Source organism: Balaenoptera musculus, chromosome 11, assembly GCF_009873245.2.
Source record: "Balaenoptera musculus isolate JJ_BM4_2016_0621 chromosome 11, mBalMus1.pri.v3, whole genome shotgun sequence".
Classification (NCBI taxonomy): Eukaryota; Metazoa; Chordata; class Mammalia; order Artiodactyla; family Balaenopteridae; genus Balaenoptera; species Balaenoptera musculus.
The window spans coordinates 4,262,792-4,278,968 of NC_045795.1; the positions used below are offsets into that span (position 1 = coordinate 4,262,792).

Consider the following 16,177-nt stretch of genomic DNA (forward strand, 5'->3'; position numbering starts at 1 on the left):
GGGATGGGCTGGCTCTAAGGTAGGTATGGCGAACAGGTTTTATTTTGAGTGCCAACTCCTTATCAGTTGGTAATAGCTGCTTGGAGTAGTGTGTGGAGAAGGATCCTGAGGCCCTATCTAAGATGCAATTGTTCAGTGATGTCTGCCATGAATATAGGACCTCCGATACATATCTGTCATATATTTCCCATCTCTGTTCTAAGACCACAAAATGTGTCCGTTACGATAGGTATTCCTGCTGGCTTGTCCACTGAGTCACCATAATGATTCATGGGATTATTCATGAAAAAATATCTACAGAGATTTTGCAGTTTCTGGAAACTGATTTTTGAACCAGACTTGCTCCTTTGGTGAATGAGTTTAATGAAATGTAGAGAGAGCAGTGAGGGAAGCTAACTGTAACATCATTACCCATTTGAGTCCTTTTCTCTAAAGGAGAGATGCTTGTTTCACTCTCCAGGGTGGGTTATCTACTGCTAAGGAAGGGTGGTTTCTTGAGCAGCTGTGGTTAGTAACATGTTGTATTGAAAAGTAAAAGTGTTCACTTCTGTGCAGATGCAAATACAATCAGATTAACTTTATTTTAAGCTTTGATTACATTCTAGTTAATAAGAATATACTATATTAAGCCAGTTTAACAGTCCAGCAAACTGCATTTCATTTTAGAATTGAGTATTGGAAGGCTTGGCAAATGCTGGAAGATTACTTAGTACAGTTAGGCATGATGTACCTATAGAGGGGACCAGCTGACCCTCATGGATTCCTGGTGTGAAGGTTCAGGAACAGTCTCAAAGGCTTAGAAATGTGCTTGTAGAGACCAGAGAATTTCATTGGGACGTTTCCCCCAGCTTCCTTCTCACTGTTCATCTTTTCTTTCTTTCTTTTCTTTTTTTTTTTTTTTTTTTTGCTAAGAATCACAGTCTACTGACCCAAATCACATTCTAGGCATATCAATGGGTAATTTTGACAATAAATCAGCCTTGCAAATAAATACCAGATAGCCTTGTCTGTTGGAACCTTGGAGCCTAATACAGATGATGTCAGCGTCCTCTGCCTTTGGGTGTGTGACTGGCTGTTTGCAAGGTGGAGTCCGTATTACCTCGTAGCACCCGCGTGCCGAGCTGAGGTCTCAACACGGGTGATGTGAAGGACAAGAGAATTAGTGGCTGTCCATCCTTCCACGTGTCTGGTCACTAAATCTGCCAGCTTCTCCAACCTGTTGGGTTTATTCCGTCTCTAAAACTGTATCTGGACCTGTGTCATTGTGCAAAGGAGATGCTTCCAGAGAGACAGGTGAAGTATAATTACTAATTAAAGAGACTAAGCCCTCATCCTTACCGTCCCAAGTCGGCCTTGTTACTTTCTAGTACTACAGCCCCCAAAGGGTTAAAGTTCGGGCTAATGGTCCCTGCTGCTCAGCCCACAGTGTGACAACGCCTATAAAATGCACTATAAAACTACATTATTGAATAGATCTGAGTATTGCACCTGCTTTCTTATCTCCTCTTAGGTGATTAAGTTTTCCACAAATGCAATTTGTTAATATGGGGCCACATCTTCTCACAAGGTAAATCTGTGGAATTTGGCAGGCAGTAGCTTTGCTGCAGGTGCAAGATGAAAGACCTTTCCCTGGCTTTGCCAAGAAGAAAAATGATGCTGCACTCAATTCCTGGGAAGAATATTCTGACACAGAGGATAAAACTGATTCCAAGAAAGGGGAATAGAATTCTAGGCCCCAAATCATGTGCTTGCCTCCTGTTTGGGGAGTACATTACCCTGAAAAGCCTGAGTGGGGGATGAGAAGCCCCGTTTTACATGAGGCTAGGTATTGAGCAAATCCCCTCTCTAAGGGAAGTCCTCTGATACTTGGAGCTGCAGCCATTTGAGATGAGAAATGATAACTTTTACTCTTATGAGCTATGAGAGCTTCATTAGGGCTTAATTAAAGCTAATACTCAGAATCCTTTGGAAGGTGGAGCGATTAAAAACTCACTTCCACGTTGAATAGCCACACTGAAAAGTGTGTCTTCAAAACACATGGCATCACCACTCTGGGGCTCTATCCAGTCCTGTCCGGGTCTTCACAGCTAAGTTAAAGCAAGAGCTGACTATTTTTGCATTAGAATTTCCTTAGCCAAGACTACAAGAGGCCAAGCGCTCGGGCCCATCTCAGGCCCCTGTGCATCTACATAGGCGGTCGTCTCTGAATCTGCAAGTCCAGCTCGCCATACACGTGTCTCAAGCGGTCACTGGTCAGGCTGGCCATCAGCTTCCGAGGGCCAGAAACCCAAGGCCGACACACCTCCTCCCATTGCACGGTGGAGTTGGGCCGGATTTCCCTGAAAAGGTGGAAGAGACAGGAAAGGTTTTATGCTCCAGAGAGGCAGATCCAGTTTCCCACCTTGACCAGGAAGCAGTGAGGCCGCTGCCTGAGTCACAGGCTCTCTTTGTTTTGGGTGACGGTGGCTGGAAGACGGAAGGGCCAGGGTGGCTGATTTCCAGTGACCCCCCCCGAATGAGGCCCCTAGATGAGGCTCAGCCGGAGACAGCCCCATGGGTCCTGGTTCCTTCCACACGGATGCATCAGCTGGCCTTCTGGTGGACGTGGTCCGTTCAATGTGTGGTGGAGCCGAGCTGAGCAACCGGCCAGCCATGAGTCAGCTGAACTTCAGCTTATCCCCAGGCTTCCGCAGTAGCCTTGAGGACGTGACTGATCTCCCTCGGTTCATCTGCGGGCTAAAGTACCCTCCTGGGATCAGACTTCTCTCTGAACCCCCAGCTGCCTTTACTGAGGTCCTGATGCTCTAATTGCTTCTGGCCAACCCCCTTGGGATAGACCTGTTCCCAGGCCCGGGATCTGGAACATCACCCAGCCTGCTCTGTAATTCCTAATCCTGCTTCAACCAATTGATTTTGGTCCCTTGCCCATATACCTTGCTGCTACGCATTTGTTGCTCATGCCCTAATCCATCCTGATGGTGGGACCTTCACTGGTCCTGCTTTTCCTGGTCCCCTGCGGCCATGCTCTGAGGTCTTCCCAAGCGTCAGGGCCAAGCCCAGCCCAATGGATGACGAAGTCAAGCAGGGTGGGGAATTTAGGCTTCTCTGGAGTATTTCACATATTCCGCCCCCCACTCCCAATGTGATATACACTCAGGAGGAGATTACATGCTGGTTTTATATGTATGATAGTCCCCTGAGGTGGATACTATTCGACAAATTTTCTAGTTAAGAAAAATGAAGGGATTAAACACAGGAAGTGACATCTCGATGGTCACACAGGTGTTAACGGGCAAAGGCAAATTTGGACCCGAGTTTATCTGTTTCTAAAGCACATGCTCTTTCTACTTCTCTATACTATATTTCATCCTGTATCCTCCAATGAAATGCCTTTTCCGACCACTGTGCTTGCTTTTTCATATGTCTGATTTCTCAAGAAAGACAGATGCCCTTTTGTTCAGTATTGAGAGCTTCCTGCAGGTCTTGTTATTGAAGGACTCCTGGTCTCCGCTCTCTGACTCAGGCCAGGCGTGTTCTGGGCAGCTTTGCATATAACCCTTGGCCTGCGCTTTTCTGGGAGAGCATCAAGGATTTGAATGGAGACCCCCATGCATGTCTTAAAAAGAGAGAAAAGGGACCAGACTCTTTTTATGGGGTTATTGGGGCACAGCATGTCAGAATCGGAAAGGACTTAGAAATCACTTCATCCTACTGTCCCATTTTACAGACGAGGACTCTGAGGTCCTAAGGAGCCTGTGGCATCTTCCACAGTCACAGATCCTGATGGCCCAGACCCTGGAAGAACAGAGACACACACTGGGGACACAAAGAGGGTGCTCAGAAATGAAGAACGTGTTGTACAGAGGAGTTTGGTGGGTAAACACTTAGACCCCTGAGCGAGGGCCCAGGGGCTGGGAGGGCACTTCCTACGAGCTCCACGGGGTGGCCTGGGAACCAAAGGAGCTGACGGCAACACTGGCTTTGAACTGGAGTGGTGGTGGAGGGTGGCACAGAAGGGGACTGTCGGTGGGTCTAGAGTGGTTCAAAGGCCTCAGCTACAAGGGCCCCCATTTGCCCTTGGAGGTCGGGGCTGTACAGCATCACTTTAGACAGAGCCAAAGCGAAGGAGAAATATGGGGCCATCCACCTGTGCTTGACCTGGTCTACATAAAGTTAGAATCCCATGATATCCTCACAGATCACTAAAACAATACGTATTTTACCTGGCTGCAGGTGTACATCCTCTGGGATGAAAAGGGGAAGGGCTCCAAATCTTAGAAATCCAGCCGCTAAGTAAGAAATCCCTTTACTCTTGTATCTGTGGCCAGTGAATTGGGAAGTGCCTCTAAGGCTAGGGGGCTCCTCTCTCTAGGGCTGCTCCAGGCACTGGTTCTGAGAGTCTCAATATCTCAATTATTTGTCATTAGTTCTTAATTTTTGTTCTTTAGAAATGAGGCTATATAAATTATCTTATTGAGTTACAGAAAAGCCAAATTATGTGACAAGTGCACACCCGGAGCCTACATATGGGAGTATTTTTCCAACTCGGTAAATTACTTTTATGATTCAAGGTTTGAAAGACACTGAGCTCACTGTGGGTTTCCTCACCTGTAAAAGGACACTATGAAATACTGAAAAGGGTGTGGAGAGGGTGGGTGAGTTAGTATTTGTCCTGCGCTTAGAACCATGGCAAGATGTGGTTAAATACCACGTATTAGACATATGTTGCTGCTGCTGCTTTGCTATTATTATTATTATTATCACCATCACCTTTGTGGTCATCATTTTCTGCCTGAACTCCCTGCAACATAATTTAGGAAAGTTCTTCTGGCTTGTATGCAGAGAAACAATTCTCTACCCTTAATTTAAATCATCTTTTCAATATGAATATAGGTTTTTAGATATTTATTTCTCAGTAGCTGTGCTGTTTTTACCCTGATCCATTCATTCTTTCTTCCCTGGTTTCCCCAGGTGATCCATCCAGAACATTTTGCAAAAGATTTGTCCCGCTTAAGGATATGGCCTGTGGCCTAGAGTGCAGGCAACTCCCTCAAACAGAAACTGCAAACCCTGAGCTTTACTTCATTATTTGGTCTAACTCATAAACTCGTCCCCGTAATGATATTCAGCCATGTATCTAGGCCCACTCACGTGCATCACTGAAGATACTCATACACGAAGAGACACATGCATGCCTAAGTATGCATTTGCCTATGGAAAAATGCATGCACAAAGAAAGAAAAAGATCATTTCCCCATCTTGCTAAGTGGAGTATAAAAAATAAATAAATAAAATTCAAAAAAACAAAAGGGGGGGGGAGTAATACTGGAATAATCCTATATTCCCAGGGATAGATGTTGTGATAAATGATTCTCAGTAATGGGCTGAGCAATCAAGATACACTGGCCATTTATCATCTTGAGCACGGGCAGGCGTAGGGGATTATTATCACAATAAACCGCAACTGTCTATGGTTTGTCCTCCACGTGTCGAGCCCTCTGTCCTACTTGAGAGACTCAAAATTTAAAACAAAATCACAAAGTCGGGGAACTTTTCTCTTAAAGTAACTTACGGAACCTCATCATTTTTTAAAGAGAAAACTGAATCTGGAAGATGAATTATTTGATGTTGCAGAAGTATCAAGTGCAGAAGCTGGATAACTACAAGTCTGTGGGAGCAGTACCTCCGAGCATCTGAGGAAGGTGTGGGGAGGTCGAGGGGAGAGCAGGAAGGAAAATCATTTTGGAGTGGAGTTGACTGTGTCCTGACTGAGGAATGGACATGGCACCACCTATTCCTCGTTCAATTCCCTGCTCGCTAGCTCCCGCCTTCCAGACCCTCTGCTTGGAGCTCCAGACCCCCTAACGCCTAGGACCCTTGGGTGGGCAGGTGGGGTGGAGACTCCCTTGACTATTCAAGGCGTGTATCTTGAGAAAGGAATACAGTCTTGTGAAGGGTTCTGGTTCTACAGAATTGCACTTCTTAAGGGTCCAAGTTGTTACATTGATCTGCCGCTCTTTGATCAGGTCTTGGCGGTACAGGGTACACTGCAGTGTTTCAACCATCCGACAAGATAGATGTGGGTGCTGGCTGGCTCAGGTCTGGGCTGTGAAGGTGTGAGGAGGAATCAGGAGGAAACAGAGAAACCAGTGGTCTCTCCGAAGTCCCAAGCCCACCCTAGGTCATAAGTATTTTCTATGTCAAGTTATTTCCAATTTTTGACAGTCTCTGAGAAATAAAGCTTCCCTTGCTTTGCAGAGATCCACCCTCTGGATCTGGATTCCCATAAGAGATAGAGGACCTGGCTCTCTGTCTGTTACTGATCTGCCATAGACCTATGCGTTGAAGGTGATTACTGATAGAGCCAACGGCAGAGTGTGGGCAGGACATTTGCTTTGTGTCCACTGTGTAGGGACTGGCCTCTTCCATCCTTTCCCCAGTTCACCCCACTTTGTCCTACCCCAATGTCAGATATTAACAGTAAGAAATGCACCTGGACACTCAACCCCCTTTGAGCCCTGTGTCTCCTAAATGGTGGGTCATTGCACTGTGCTAGGATTCATCTTTCTTCTAATACACAGATTATCTCCTTCCTTGCATTGGTTTGGGATCAAGGTGGAATTCTTGCACAGCCAAGGTGTCAAGGTGGCAGGAGGTTCTGGTACCCTCAGATCAGGCTTGTTGGAGAAGGAAAAATTGGCTACAGCAGGGGGCTGTTTTAAAGAAGAAATGTGTTTCACTTTGCCTGAGCGATTCTTGCATCTGATTCGAGTGGGAAGGTGTGAGGATGGGTGAGTGAGACTGTCGTTTCTGATGAAAGCAGGGCTAGCTCTACCGACCTCTCGCTCTAGCTGGGGTTGATTTCTAATTTAATTTTTTTTTTTTCTTGCGGCTTCCCTATTAGCACAGGAAGGTTGTTATGTTTTGTGCTTGCATTTTAAAAAAAAAGCACTCAAATTATTTTCTCTGTTGGTTACTGCATCCTCCAGCATCAGGTACCTCTTAAATGATGGGATGCAGAAGCTGTGAGCACTGTAATTTCAAAGAAATGCAACGAGCCCCTAGTGCACACATTGTCTTTAAAGGTGTTTCAGAAAGGGTGAAGAGGTCTTGCATTTGTCTCACAGACTCCGAGCAGGGTAGCTTCCATAAAGGGCGTTGGGGAAATTCCTAACATATCTGGGTCATAAGGCAGTTTCCAAATCCCTGCACCTCCTTTTTTGTACCTTAGAAGGTCACCCCACAGGAAACATGCTAGACTGATTGATGTTGACAGGGACTTCTTGGTGGTAGAAATGAAAGTAATAAACCTCAAAGATTGGGATCCATTCTGGGTGTCACACTTTAAGAGGAGTGCTGACAAGTTGGAGGACGTGGCCGAGGGCGGGAGCCGAAACCACATGAGGGATGAGGGGAATGAAGTCAGTGTAGGAAGAGAGAAGACGCAAGGAAGATTGGACAGCTGTTTGCAAACATTTGCAAGCCATTAGATGGAAGACAAATATGCCTTACGCTGTGTACAGGTCCAGATGACGGGGTTAGGATCATCGGTGGGGTCGAAAGGTGGAATTGTTTTCTAACGACTAGAAGTACCTGAACACGGAATGGGCTGTCTTGTTGGGTGACACTCTTTGTCAGTAGAAGTCACAGAAGCTGAGAACCGTAGGGCACAATCTAATGGCGCGAGGTGTGGAAGAAGCAGAGTTTCATTCGTGTTACTACAGAGCGCAGGGTGGTCGTTGGTCCCTTGAATAGGGAACCAAGTCTAGAACTCTCTAGGCTCACCTTTGTTCTACTGAAAGCAACAGTTCTAGAGAGCGGGTTGGTAAGATCTTGGAGGTGGGGTTGGAAGGAAAGGACTCATGAAAAGGGACATCTTTCTGCGTGATACCTCCGTAAATACGAGAAGAATGAATACACGAGGAAGGAGTAGGGCAAAACTCTTGAACTTCGGGATCTGGAATCAGCCAGCCACGTCTGGACGTTGGCTTACTTCTATAAAATGCACAACTTGGGACAAACCAGTCAACCTCTCAAAGCCTCAAATTCCTCCACCACCAAAGGGAGCTAATTATAGTGCCCACCCCATTAAGGTGGTTTTAAAGATTGAATGATGGAAGTGCTGGTCAAACCAACGCTGTGTTTTTGGAGGTAGCAGCTTCTCAGACATGTTCGCTGGGGATTGGATGTGAGTTTGGAAAACATGGAGAGAGACAGAACTTCCTACAACCCCACCTCACCTCCCCACTTTCCCAGCACTCACTGGAACATCTTCCTTATTGGTTTCGTCACTCCAGGACCATCCAGGTAAATCCAAATATTTTTCAGAGTTTCTTTTAAAGGATTGGTGAACTCAACCATCACAACCATGTCAGAACCTACTACCTGAGCGCCATGGACCTAAGAAGTGAATTGGGAGAGAGAGAAGCTCGTTAGCAGCACATAAAGCCTCTTTATGCGCCCCTGTATCTTTAACCCCCTTTACTTTTTCTTCTGTTTTACAGCATGGCCATCTTTTGGCAAGGGAACCAGTGCAATGAGGCTATTGCTTTGACTGGGGGCTACCTATCGAGAAAAAGATGGACAATTACTAATTAGAATCGCACTCGTTTCCCCATTATAAAAACCACCCTAATTAGAATTCAGGTGAACAGCCGTGGCCCCCAGCTGTTGCTGTCAGTGGGAGGTGGAAGTGCATCTGGTGTAGCAACAGCTTTCCGTGGCGAGGGCAGCCAGGCGGACTCTGCTCCTGGAAGGGGTTCAAGTTTCCTGCCAGGACAGGAGGGATCCCTGAGTTCAAGAGGAAGAAAACACTCCATGGGGCCTGCGCCTTCTTAGTTGGAGGCACTCTAGAGAGAAATATGTCCGAGGAGGGAGGCCTCACCGTTGAACTTGAAGGAGAGGAATCAAGACACTAAAATAGGCAAAAGGGACTTTTCCTCTGCAGCCACAGCCTCTGCATACAGGAGGCTGTAAGGCTTTTTGTGGTGAGTTTATCCATCACAAGTCTCAGAAGTATTGGGTATTTGGCAAAGTGGCCAGAGTTCAAGGGCAGCTCCAACGCTTACTAGCAGTGGTGCTTTGGGTGACTTTTTCAACCTTTCTGAGACTCAGTTTTCTTGTCTCTGAAACAGGACTGACGTTCCTATGGGGTAATCTATGTAGAATGCTATTATTATTGTTGTTGTTATTATTATTAGTTCTTATGCTGTGTTCACGATGTACCACACACTTGGGACTATATGCTTTCCTAACACCAACACGACGTGCTGGAAAATGACCAGGGAGCTATAGTATTTGTTTGTTAGTTTAGGGGCTTTGTATGCCAAATGGATGGGTCTGTATAAGCTCTAAATAACTTGGGAACAAGATAATAACAATAGTTCTTCCGTCATAGGAAAGGAGTAGGATGAGATAATGCATATAAAGCAGCTAACACAATGCATGGCGCATTGACAAAGGCTCAATACATTATAGCTCATACTTTTTTGGATTAGCAATACTTGGGGTAGTTTGCTTTATTCACCTTATTTTAGCCCACTTTCAACTCCAGTATCTAGCTGGTGTCCAGTAGATATTTGTTATATTAGGTTGACTGCTTAAAAATGAAATATATTGGCTGTTTGAGTTTGCTATACATCAACCCAGGCACTATACTGCCTTATTTTTTAAGCGGTCTATAACACAGGAAAAATCATGTGGAAATGAGCCTTTCTCATGAATAGAGGGAAAGAGGAAGGACATTGCCCAGAGAAGAAGATTCTTGCTCATTGGCTCTAGCGTTAAGAATTAGAACCTTATGGCCTTACTCTTTTTTTTTTTTAACATCTTTATTGGAGTATAATTGCTTTACAATGGTGTGTTAGTTTCTGCCGTATAACAAAAGTGAATCAGCTATACATATACATATATCCCCATATCCCCTCCCCCTTGCATCTCCCTCCCACCCTCCCTATCCCACTCCTCTAGGTGGCCACAAAGCACTGAGCTGATCTCCCTGTGCTATGCGGCTGCTTCCCACTAGCTATCTATTTTACATTTGGTAGTGTATATATGTCCATGCCACTCTCTCACTTTGTCCCAGCTTACCCTTCCCCCTCCTCGTGTCCTCAAGTCCATTCTCTACGTCTGTGTCTTTATTCCTGTCCTGCCCCTAGGTTCTTCAGAACCTTTTTTTATTTTTTTTTAGATTCTGTATATATGCATTCGCGTACGGTATTTGTTTTTCTCTTCCTGACTTACTTCACTCTGTATAACAGTACCTAGGTCCATCCACCTCACTGCAAATAACTCAATTTCTTTTCTTTTTATGGCTGAGTAATATTCCATTGTATATATGTGCCACATCTTCTTTATCCATTCATCTGTCGATGGACACTTAGGTTGCTTCCATGTCCTGGCCATTGTAAATAGTGGCTTTACTCCTTAAGACATGTTGATGACTAAATTTATGTCTATGGGATTTAAAAAATCTATAAGAAAAATGAAAATTGCAGCCAATTCTCCATGGTCATTACATTCAAATCTCCACCCCCTAAGGTGGGATGGGTGGAGAGCTGGGAAGAGGAGTCGGGGTGGAGCAGACACTGATTATGGTGGTGACAACAGCAGGTGTCACCTACAAAGCATGGATTGTATACCAAGCAATGTGTCTCAGTGGTCCTCAACCTGGCATGCACAGCAGAATGTAAGGTTGGTTGAATTTGTGGATGCTGAACCTGTGGATATGGATTTTGGGATCCGTAGGGGTCCTGGAACCAATCCCCATGGATACCGAGGGATGACTGTATAAAAGTGCATTATTAGAATGCTTTACATAGAATCTTTGGTTTAATTCTCAAGTGCATCCAACATAGTTTTCCTAAGTTGAAAAAAATTTTAGAACACTTTTTGGTTTCTAAAAATACAGGATAAAGATAACATTTACAAAAACTGTCTAAATTGGAGAAAGTGGGACTGCTTTAGACACACTATTGGTGAAAGTGTTTGCTATGATCACTTTGATTTTGGGGGAAAAATATTTTGGAGTCATCTGCTTTCTTCAAGGCATGCTACTGAGATTACGGGGACAACCCCTTAAAAATCTGATAATAACTACTGACCCTTCCTCCCATGGACAAACACAGTGACAAATACAAGATACATACACTTTGCAGGTAGCTTTAGGGGGTTCACTACAGACCCAGGATGTCTATCTATGGCCCTCAAGGGGCTGATGGGTTCCAAGTTAAGGATCCTTTACATACTGGCAGCCTACCTCTACAGGAAGATTCTTCTGCTGTGGAAAGCAAAGTGGACCCTTCCAGGTGACTGATGGCAGAGATAAGGGGAATTTAGTATTTGAAAGGCTGGCCCAGGGTTTGGGCCTTCAGAGATAGGCTTTAGATCTGAATATGATTAGAAGATGAAGCCTTCTCAGATAATTTCACGTGTCATGCCTAATCAGTTTGCTTCCAGATATGACCTCTGTTATTAGCTGCTGGCACCGGTAAATAAATACTTCTCAGCCTTCCCTGATACTGGAGCCTGAAGGAGGGGGCCCTTCTCAGGTCGTAGACTGTTTCTTTTGCAATTAACAAAGACTCGTGTCCCTTTTCTGACACTGGTCTCCTGCACCCGGATTTAAACGTCCTTTACCTGACTGCTGAGATAATAATGAAACTTAGAAACTCAAACCAAACCAAATATAAAGCCTGCCCAACACTCAGCATCACTGTCTTCTGCTTAGGCAATTTAAGTGGAGGTATTTCCTCTCGCTTTCAAGGAAAATGGAGCATTATACATAGTATTTTCATATTATGTGTTGATTTAAGTGGTGTGCAATTCGCAGTGTGTGTTCACTATAGAGAAGACCAGCCATTACCTGGACCAGAGGAAAGGATGAAACATATGTCATACTCAGTGACACCAAATACTTTTACACCCTGATTTTTTCAATATTCCATTTAAAATATTTCTGTTTTTTTATACCGACATAAAATACGGTGCTTTTTCAATTTAAACACCTTTCACCGATATTGACATACTGAGTTCTTGTCTTTTATGCTGTTTCATAATGATCAGTATTCTGTTTCTTTGATAAACAAGAAAGTTACTAACACACACACACACACACACACACACAAACTTTTGGGAGGAAATTACTTTTTAGGAAATCACAAGCTCTCTTCCATGGAGTATGTGCTTTATAATATACATAATAACTGTATTGAAAATCAAAACTGAAATGAAGGAAAAAGTTTGGGAAAGAATGAACTTAGTTGTCAATGTAATTCACATGATTTATTAGTTCACCACACAGCCCTTACTTCAAGTGCTGTCAATCATGGATTCCATGAATTAGTGGAAAATGATTTTTCCCTCCTCCCCACCCTACGGTCCCTGCTGGTAATAAGTAGTTGCTTGTTTGTAAACCACCTCACCAGCACCACTGTTGCTTCTCACTAGCCCACTTAGGTTAGCCTTGACTAAATAATGCAAATTTTTTTTTTACGACAGTCAGGTTTTACGAGAGTCAGGCAATGTTCTAAGTCTGCACCATCCAATGTGGTAGCCGCCAGCCACAAGGGGCGATTTAAATTTAAATGAATTGAAATTAAATTAAATAAAAGTTCAGTTCCTTAGTTGTACTAGCCACAGTTCAAGTACTCAGCATCTACATGTGTCTAGTGGCTATCATATTGGAAGGTGCAGATCTAGGGTATTCCCGTCATTATAGAAAGTTCTACTGGACGATGCTGTTAAGTGATTTACTTATATTAACTCATTTAATCCTCATGACCCTATGAGGTAGACGCTATGAGAATTCATTTTACAGATGAGGAAAGTGAGGCACGAAGAAGTTAAGTGATCTGTTCAAGTTCACACAGCAAGTAGGGGAAGTGAGACTTGGACGCAGACAGTCTGGTGCCAGAGTCAATGCTTAACCACGCGCTGCGCTGACTCTGATAAGTAATAACAATAAGAGCAACTCACATTACTTTTAGTGTTTACTTAGGCAACCTGCTCATCATTTTACTTACATTATGTTGTTTGATCCTCTATGGACTTAACAGTGGACATTAATATTATCCCCATTCTATTGATGTGAAACTAAAACTTAGAAGACAAACAAAATCCCCAAGTTACAGAGCCTGTAAGTTGGCAGGACCCAGATATGAATCTAGGTCTTTCTGACTCCAAAGCCTTCATCTTTAAGCACTACATACACTGTCGTCTCTGACAGCAGAGAGGCAAAAATAGTAAGCTTTTCTGCTGAAAATAGTTTCTTTATTTCCTGAAATCCACTGAAGAATCATTTGCAGTATTACCTTTTGCCATCACTCCAGTTGAGCACAGTGATTACAGCTTGATTCTGAACTAAATTTGAAAACACATATATTACTACTCAACTCCTTCTTTTTGACTTTATGGGGAAAGAAGCAGATTTCTATGCCAGAGTAAAATGTGACAAGGTAGACTTGAGGCCTTGATATACTGTATTACTTGATGATTATAGGATGTTCTATTTGGGGTAAAGGTAGAGACATCATGTAAAAAAAAGAGCCAGTAGCTCAAGCACACTGTGATCATATGACAAGGTAGATGAGATTTGTTATTCTTGTTGTTTTACTTTGCTTCTGTGTGAACAAGAATGCATAGAGAACGTGTTTTAGGTATCTCAGTTATCAGTGGTTCTAGATTTCATTCTCAAATGCAGGTCGTTCCATAGCTGTGCTGAGAGGAAGGGGGAATGCTCCCCTTCCAGTGGAGGCCTCGCTCACAGAGAGTCTGGGATGTGCTCTCCTGGCCAATGGAGTAACCCACTGCCTGATCCTCCGGGACCAACAGAGGATGGAGAGAGAGTCGGCTATCCGAGCATGTGAAGCCATGGCTGGTGGTACCCTGCCCGGGACCCTCCCCAGGTCCGTGGACTTCACCTGCTCAGAGAGCCTCATGATGGGACCTCACAGACAGACTTTGATTTTCTCCACAGATGGTGCTGAGGGCACCACTGTGGTGGCCGGGACGAAGACAGTGACCATGGTTGGGGGACGCTGAGGGGAAAGCATGCTGGACTCAGGGTCTGAAGACCAGGGACCACTGCTGTGTGTCCTCGGGCCAATCACTTGAACTCTCTGGGCCTCAGTTTCTTATGAGGTTCTTGGGAATATTCAATGTGATATCGTATGTGAAGTGATCTGGCAGAGCATCTGCACCATCGCAATTATTGACTCTAAATGCCATGGAGGTTTGAAGGGAGACAGTGCTGCCAGGGTGACCAGGAGAACTTCCTCAGCCTCAAGTTCCCTCGTGGGGAGTGATGTGGATTCGGGTTCTCAGGTGCTGGAGCCGAGAAGCACAAAGGAGAGAAGCTGGCAGCCTCCACTGACACTTTCTAAAGAGACGTGGAGAAGCCCACCCCCCGTGCCCTGCTCCAGCCTCCCACTGAAAGGCTGTGGACACGGCAGGGGTGCGTCCTGGTGACTGGAACACGTGTCAGAGTCACGGAGGACCCACGGGAGGCCAGGAGGGAGAAACATGCTCAGTGGGAAACATGGCAGGAGAAATGGTTTAGGGGTTGGGGTTCAGGATAATTAGAACACAGAGTTTTGTTTTCATTTTCTGCCTTGATGGAAAGCTTCAGATATTTAGGCTCTCACAGAATGCAGTGAAACTGCAGTTAAGTCTCACAACGTACCTGGTGACTGTCAAGCATTTGGGGACGCTCGCTATGCCTCAGGTGGTTCCCCAGTTTTAACCTGTCCTCCGGTTAAAAAGTAAAACAACACATGAACTGGGATGTTGGAGGAGCAGGGCCCAGCATCCGCCCCAGCAACCCTGCTGGCCTTGCTCTTCTCTGGTTAAAACAGGGGCCTCCACGGACACGGGCAGAAGAGGGACGAAGATGATTTTACACTTGACCTCAGGTGAGGGGTCGGCTCCAGTTAGAACACAGCGGTACAGTGGTGGTTAAGAAAAACCAAGACAGTGTCTTGATTCAGAAGCGACCTGGGCGTGGAGCCAGCGCCGGTGCATCTGTGCTAGTTAGGAAAGGGAGCCCCTTTTCCAGTGGACGCAGCGTCCTGCCAGGCTGCGTGGCTGGGTGAGTGGTGAGTGGGCTCAGTTTGGTCCCTTCATTGTCTACTGTGTGGGCACAGCTCCCACAGGTGTCGGATTTGGTCTGGAGTGGAGCCACCCAGAGGAAGCCATCACCCGGGGGGTCAGCAGGGACCTTCCCCCTGTGACCTGCCTTCTCCTCACTGCTTCAGGCCCAGAGTGCCGGGAGGACATTCTGCTGGTTGATGTCTAGGAATTACCCCCTTTCCTAGGCCCTGGCTACACTGTCCGGTACAAGAGGAGTGCCCCAAGCTGTGAGGCCGTGGTGGGTGACATGTGAGAATAGAGCAGCTGTGTCCTTGGAGCTGACCGGGGGAGGTCCCTGCTGAAAGGCAAATTAGCAGCCTTTCCCCATTTCAAAGAAAAAGTCAATAAAAATATTTTCAATACTGAGTTATCCTCTGATAATTTTTAAAGCATTTGCTACAATTTACTTACAGAGTGGGCACCAAATAACTCTTTGTTGAATGATTAAATAAGTGAGTGAGTGACTAAACATCGGGATGAAGAAATACCGAAAAATTCTTTTAGCCAACAGCATAGATAAGTAACGAGCAAACGCATGTTGAAATCGTGTTAACGCCACTCCAGGATGATTCCTGCACTTGTGTGGACGGTGCACAACCTGGGGGTGGCGGAAGCAGGGAGGCGCGTTAAAATGCGCGTGAAAAAAATCTTGGAAACAGTCAACTGTTCTTATTTTAAATGTTTAAAAGATTTTTTGTTTTTTTTTAAATCTAGGGGCACCTGTTGGTTTATGGTTTGTTCATGGCTGTAACTTTTTAAAATCACGTACATAGAAAGTGGTTTTATTTTTTTCCTAGCAAAATTGTTCCTCATTCATAGGAGAGAATGAGTTCTATTGGTGTCTCATGATGTTCTGAAAAGGCCACAGGACTGTCCTACATGATAATACTAAAGATGCGGTGGGACCCGAGCTGTCTTAAATGGCACTGGGAATGGTTTTCCCAGATACTGAAAGGAGGTCATGGGGGAACGTGTGACCACCTCTCCTCTCTCCCCCGAGTCTCCTCCAGGCTCTTCGGGACCGGCCCCCCTCTCAGGAGGCTCCCACAGG

At 45.1% G+C, this 16,177-nt stretch overlaps 1 protein-coding gene across 1 annotated transcript in view; it reads right to left on the reverse strand.

Annotated features, from left to right (window-relative positions):
* Nucleotides 1-562: 562 nt before the first annotated feature.
* The window catches only part of F13A1 (coagulation factor XIII A chain), a 142,873-nt gene continuing 127,258 nt past the window's right edge, over nucleotides 563-16,177 (reverse strand). The window contains exons 14-15 of the mRNA XM_036867730.1: nucleotides 8,264-8,400; nucleotides 563-2,339 (exon numbers count right to left, since the gene is read on the reverse strand). Of these exons, the coding sequence (XP_036723625.1) occupies nucleotides 2,186-2,339; nucleotides 8,264-8,400 (291 nt within the window). The 3' untranslated portion in view covers nucleotides 563-2,185. The remainder of the gene's footprint in view (nucleotides 2,340-8,263; nucleotides 8,401-16,177) is intronic.